The sequence below is a fragment of the Numenius arquata genome, chromosome 8 (assembly GCF_964106895.1).
Source record: "Numenius arquata chromosome 8, bNumArq3.hap1.1, whole genome shotgun sequence".
NCBI classification, from domain to species: domain Eukaryota; kingdom Metazoa; phylum Chordata; class Aves; order Charadriiformes; family Scolopacidae; genus Numenius; species Numenius arquata.
This window is the reverse complement of record NC_133583.1, coordinates 23,196,189-23,202,771: the sequence shown is the minus strand read 5'-3', so window position 1 is coordinate 23,202,771 and position 6,583 is coordinate 23,196,189. Positions and strand designations below refer to the sequence as shown.

Here is a 6,583-nt window from a genome sequence, read left to right as displayed (position 1 = left end):
CGAAAGCCCCGGGAGAATCCACCCAGGACCGGCCGGGGCAGCACCGCGCTTTGCTCGGTCTCGGTAGATCCGCCTGAGAACTTGGGGGTGAATCTCTAACCTGCCTCCGCGGAAAAAAAAAAAAAAAAAAAAAAAAAAAAAAGTTAAAAACCGGTTTTTTTCGCCTTAAAAAAAAAAGCATTACATTACTCAGGTCAATAGTTCATAAAATACTTTATTGAAATAAAGTAAATATCTTCGCATTAATAAAACTGATCATAAAATGCAGTTTTCGAATAACTAGGGGCACCACAGGGTTTTAGACAGCGAGTAGATGTGAAAGGTGGGATCCAGTGTCCTCCTGGCCCCTCCGGGCCGTCGCACAACACAGGCGGCCGTGGCACAGCGCTCCGCGGGCGCGGAAAGGAGCGGCGGGGCGGGGGGATGTGGGGTTGGGGGACGACGGGGAAACGGGGACGCGACCAACCAAGACGCCCGATTCACCGGAGACCGAAGGCGACCGTGACCACTGACCGTGCTGTCCCCCGTCCTGCCGCCGCGGCGGGGCGGAGAGGTGCGGGGCCGGCGGCGGGCTCGGCGGGCAGCGCCCCGGTGAGGCGGCCGGCGCGGGCGGCGGTGGGGCCGGGCGGTCACCCTCACTCCTCCTGGCTGACCTCGGCCGGCGAGCCCAGGCCCTCGGGCGGCTTCTCGGCCTCCCGGGCCCGCTCCTGCTCCGAGAGCTGCTCGCTGCTGGGGATGGAGTTTTTCTTGGGGCGGCCCTTGGGCTTGGTGGGGGACTCCAGGCCGCCCCCCTGCAACACCTGCGAGGCGGGGAGGGGGCAGAAGAGGGGGGGGACCCCAGTCAAACCGTGCTGCCATCAGCCCGCGGCGGGAGACCCCCCCCTCTGCCCCGTCCCCCAGTGCAGCTCCTTCCGACCTGCGACCATCGCCCTCCGCACCCGAGAACGAGCTGCAAAACCGGGCGGGCTCGAATCAGGGGGGTCCGGTGGGAACCAGGCGATGCTGGCCTCAAAGATCGGGGGCATACATTATTTTTTTTTTTTAATTTTTTTTTTTTTTTTTTTTTTGGCCAAGGCCGGCCTGCAGAAGGACGAGCCCGCGGGGCAGCCCTCGGTACCCCGGCAGGACGCGCACACGGCGCGGTGCGGCGCGCAGAAGCGGCGGCCTCGGGCACTTACTATTTTTTTCCATTTCATGCGCCTGTTCTGGTACCAGGTTTTCACCTGGAGCTGGCTGAGCCCCAGCGATTCGGCCAGGTCTATTCTGCGGGCGAGAGAGAGAGAGCGAGAGGTGAGGCCGGGCGGCTTTCCTCTTGGCTGGCCGTTTTCCTTCCCTTTCAGGAAAAATGAGCCCCCATCCCATCCCATCCCATCCCGATCCATCCTATCCTGTTCCACCGTCCGGTTCCATCTCATCCCATCCCGTCGCATCGCGTCCCGTCCCGCACGCAGTCCGCAGGGTTCCGCGTCTCCTACCTGTCGGGGGTGGAGAGGTACTTCTGCTTCTCGAAGCGCTTCTCCAGCCCCATGAGCTGCAGCTCGGTGAAGACGGTGCGGCTCCGGCGCCCCTTCTTGGCTTTGCCGCCCGGCTCCGGGGGGCCGGGGTCCAGCTTGCCGCGGAGGTGCAGCTCCAGCGGGAGATGCGGCGAGGCGGAGCCGCCCTGCAGCCCCGAGCCGGCGGCCAGCAGGGCCGAGCCCAGCCCCGAGCAGCCCAAGGGAGCCAGAGGGAACTTGAACACGGCGGCCGGCTCCGCCTTCAGCACCGCTGCGGGAGAGAGGGGCCGTCAGCGCCGGGCAGCCCCCGGCCCGGCACCCGGGGACCCCCGGGGCTGCAGGGTGCCTCGGTTCCCCCGAGGATCGGACCCTGCAAGGAGCCCCGGGACCACCTTCTCCTTTCTCGGCAATTAGAAAGGAGCAGAGCCCCCCGGGACGCGGGCACCCTGGCATGAGGGACGCCCGGGATGCGGGGCACCGGGACGGGCCCCCCGGCTCCGCCGCCTCTGCAGTACAGGGTCACGTTTTACCCTTCAACGGGCAGTTGCTAATTACTGAATGACTTGAGGGTTTATGAACGAAAATAGTTTAAATCAATCGAAAAGCCTTCCCTTCCAGTATCCCCAGCAGCCGCCGGGCCCGCTGCAGCCGGCCGAGCCCCGGCGGGCGGTGAGGATCCGGGCACGGCCCCGGCTTTCCCTCCCAAGCAGTTTTCGGGACATTTTTGACCGGGGAACGATTTATATCCCCACGATTTTCCTAGGAAGACACGCCCGGGGACAGGACAGGGAGAGATTCCGAGCCCATCACCGAGGATACTGCTACAGACACCCTTGGGCTCTCGGCCCCAGCCGCGGCCGCTCCGCTCCCCGGCGGGCTGGGGCCGCTGCCCGACCCGCCCCGGCTCGGCTCTCCCGGGGAACCCACTGTCCGTCCCAAATTCCGGGCGCCCGGAGTGTGGAGAGGGGCTCCGGCCCTGCCTGCCCTCCCCGCCGGCACACCCGGCGGCAAGGCCGGTAGCGACAAGGGCTTGGAGAGGAGCATCCGCCGGCTCCGCCGCCGCGGCCTGGGCAGAAATCCTGGTGTTAAAGCAAATATACACCATCCTTCCTTACAGGGCCCGATCCTGCTCCCGCTGAACCCGGCGGGAGCTGCGCCGTGAGGGCTATAAACAGCCTTTTGTCTGGTCCAGTATTTCAAATAGTTCTGCCCATCTTGAAAATAATATTGATTTCCAGATATTCTAATCTATGCCGCTCCCCTGCTGTGGGGCCTGACGCTTTCCTCTTTCTCTTTTAAAAAGAAAGCATGAAATTGGGATCCTCCTATTCCGCTCGTTTCTACAGATAAAGAGCGACGTCTCCGCAGACTAAGATGGCTTGGGAAGTGAAAGCTTTCGCAATCTCACATTAAATACTGGCGTTTAAAATATATTAAATGTTAGCGTTTTGGTTTTTTTTTTAAAAAAAAAAAAAAGTCGTTAATACGCTGCATTTGTCATAGGTACTATACCAGACTGGATAGAGCACGCTGGTCCCCTCTTTAAATAAGTATATATATTATTTTATACATATAATATTTTAAATATATATAATATATACGTATCGGGATTCCAGCTAAATCCGTGTCCGCAGAGCACCGTGTCGCCTCTTGCAGCCGTACAGATACATACCCGGCTGCGTAGGCTCCGGCGATTCACACCTCATCCAAAAAAACACCAAAAAAAACCCCATCAACAACAACGGTCTCCCCGTGAATTTCAATGGCCGTTTTGTGCAAGCGGCGACGGAGCCGTAAAGCCGCTTTCTTCAGTTTAGGCCCAAAATATTCGCCAGGCTCCAGGCTGGGAGCCTCCGGCGGCGCGGCGAGGGGGTGCGCACGGCCGGCAAAGCCCGGCGGCTATTTTTTTTAGGGAAATATCATGAGGTTTTCTTCCAAAGGCTCTAAAACGCGCTCGGATGGATCAGCGGGAAATGCCTCCTCGCCTCGCCGCCCCGCTCCACCCCCTAGCCGCGGGACCCCTTCGGGATCGGGGCGAGCGCGGGGGCTCTCCCGCCACCTGCCCCCCCCCCCCCCCCCCCCGCCCCGGGGACGTACCGAGGTGGTTGTGGTAGGGGCGGGCGGACAGCAGCGCCTGCACCCCGAATTTGAGCAGCTCCCCGGCCGGCGCGGCCCCCTTGGCGTCCGGGGGGTCGGTGAGGATCTCCTCGATCATGAAGCTCCGGTAGCGGTGCGAGCGGTGGTCGGGGAAGGCTTCGGCCGGGAAATAGTGCGCGGCCCCCAGTTCCAGCGGGTGCTGCATCCTCGCCGGGGCGCGGGGGCGGGGGGGACGGACGGACGACCCCCGGCCGCCGGGCCGCCCTAGCGCAGCCCCCCGGCCGGCGCTGCTGGCAGCCGGGCAGCGGGGCGCCCCGGGGGGGCTCTTCCCATCGCCCCGCCGCCGCCCCCCTACCCTGCCCCTGCCCCTACGGGCCGGGCCCGGCGCGGCCCTCCCAGCGCCAGCGGCCCGGGACCGGCCTGAGCAGCGCGGCGGGCCGGAGCCGTTACCGCCGCATGCACACGGGGCGCAGCACCGGGGAGCGTCTCTCCGCCCCGGGACGGCGGGCAGCGGCCTATTATACCGCCGGCCCCGGCGGGGCTGTCAGCGCTGCGGGGGAGGGCGCGGGAGGGGCTGCGGAGGAAGGAAGGGGCCGGGGCGGGCGAGTACCTGGAAGCGAGAGGTTACAGCGGAGCATTTGATCCCCTGCCATATAAAGCAAATTAGCCGCTCGGCCCGCCGCGGGAGAGCGGACACCCAAACGAGCCGTGGCCCCTTCGGAGTGCGGTTCCGTCCCCGGCTCCCTCCCCGGCCCTGTCCCCAGCCCCATACCCGGCCTCGGGCCCCATCCCCATCCCTGGTCTCGGCCCCCTCCCCGGCTCCATCACTGTCCCCTTTCGGACTCCATCCCCGTCCCCGTCCCCACCCCCGGTCCCGACCCCATCCCCATCTCCGTTCCCTTCCCCGTCCCCATCCCATCTCCATCCCCATGCCTATCCCCATTCCCGTCCCTATCCCTATTCCCGTCCCCATCCCCGTCCCCATTCCCGTCCCTATCCCCGTTCCCGTCCCCATCCCCGTCTCGGGGGCTGGCACGGGTCCCGCAGATCCAGGCCGTGCCCGGATGGATGCGGGAGATACACGGAGCCACCCCCGGGGACCTCCCCGCCAACCGTCCGAGCCACCCACCCCCAGGGCCGGCTCCCCTCGGGGGGACCAGCCGCGCAGCCCTGGCTGTGGACCCGCGGGAAGGGCCGGAGCCCTCGGGGCAGCCCCGGTGCGGGGGCAGGGGGGAGCCAGGGCCGGGGGGAGCCGGCGCAGCCCGAGGGGAGGCGGGGGCCGCGCTGCCCGGTGCGGGCTCGGGACTGCCGGTCCAGGGGGCTCGGCCCGACGGCCCCAGCTCCGGGCTCCCTCCGGGCCTCGGCCAAATGGCTGTGAACAACGGAAAGGAGCCGGGCAGGGAACGAAACATCACACAGCCCGGAGCGGAGCGTTCCCCTTCACTTTTATCGACTTTTCGCGAATATTTTGCTCAGTACAACGGGATTCGTTTAATTCCCCTTTAGCCCGTGTCACGCCACACAGCAAATAATTAATGAGCGATCCCTGCTCATTACTGACATACTTCGTGCGTGATTCACGTGCGAGAGTCCCAACACTCATAATCCCCAGCAGAAAATGCAGGCACCGACGGATTAGCGGGGGGGTGTGTGTAATTTCGGCGAAGCCCCGGCAGCCCGGGGAGTCGGGCTCAGCCCCGAGGGAGGGGGAGCTCAGCCTCCGTCTTCATGGTTTTTGGCCAAAAAGGAAAAAAAAAAAAAGGATCTCGGCACGTTTTCTGGGGACTGGCGGGGGGTGCGCGGGCGCGTGCGGAGCCGCCGGTGGGGGCCGCGGGGGTCCGCCGCAGGGGTCACCCGCGGACGACTTCTTCCCACGGGGAGCGGCACCGCGCGGCCGTCGGGGTGCGGGGGTCGGGCAGGCTCCCCCCGCTGCCCCGGCCCCGGACTCCTCCGCGCTGTCCCGGCTTCTCGCCGGGCTCCGCGCCGCGGTCCCCTCCCGGCAACAGGCGTTGGGGGGAACCCGCAGCCTGCGCTGCCCGCAAAACCAGCACCCGCAGGGGGATGCTTCGCTGGGACCCTCGGGGGATCGGGACACCCGGGCCGGCATTTTTAATTAAATCGTGAGGGAAGGGGTACGTGGAGGCGTTTAAGGAACAATCGCGGACGCGAGGCCGAGCTGCGCGCTCTTTTCCGCGTTATTGAAATCCTACTGTCCTGTCCTTTCACCGTCCTACTCAACCATTGCATTCGACAAAAACGAGGTGTTTCTTGAATTAATTTATGCTCTGTACTTCCCCTGCCTCCCCAGATAACCTGTTCCGTACGTTTAGTGCCACTTGTACGGAGCGGTTCCGCAAGAATTTTTTATTTTTTTTTGTCTGTTTTCTCCACGTTTCTTCAGTTTAAAATTATGTCTCTCGCTCTGTGAAACACCAACGAGCTGGAAAGCACCTTATTAGCCCTCCCCGGTCCTCCTGCTGTCCTTGACTTCTCTTGGAGGGTTGTCATCGATGCAGACATCACCCGTAGCGTTCAGATCGCCAACGAGTTCGTGAAACACGACCAAGCGGTGGCCGTACGCGGGTGCCCGCGGTCCTCTCGCGGTCCCTGCGGACAGGGATGGGCAGGGCTGAGCCCACCGAGATGCTGCCTCTATCTCTGCGCCGAACCTCCCGTCTCCCCCTGGAAACCTCTGGGCAGCAGCGTCCCTGCGCACCCCTGCCCCAGCCGAGGTTAACGGGCCCCCAAAAATCAGGACAACCCCCGCCCAGCTCCTTTACGCGGCTTTCTGTCCGCCCATCAGTTTGTCCATCTTCTCGATTTAGATCGCAAGGTATTTTCATGCCAAGGTACTGATTTCTAACGGCTGAAGCAAAAGAGGCCTTTGGAGATACTGTAATAAATAACAAGAATAATAATTATGAGTAAAGTGAGAAGAATTTGGGCCACATTCAAGCGAGCAGACAAATCTACGTCGGATTGTTTAAACAGCC

The 6,583-nt window shown here is 63.2% G+C and overlaps 1 protein-coding gene across 1 annotated transcript; it reads right to left on the bottom strand.

Moving 5' to 3' along the window:
* Window positions 1-635: 635 nt before the first annotated feature.
* BARX1 (BARX homeobox 1) lies at window positions 636-3,795 on the bottom strand. The gene is made up of 4 exons (XM_074152518.1): window positions 3,591-3,795; window positions 1,476-1,764; window positions 1,179-1,263; window positions 636-800 (listed from the first exon to the last, which is right to left on the bottom strand). Exons 1-4 carry the CDS (start codon window positions 3,793-3,795, stop codon window positions 636-638), a joined length of 744 nt encoding a protein of 247 aa, XP_074008619.1.
* Between the last annotated feature and the right edge of the window lie 2,788 nt (window positions 3,796-6,583).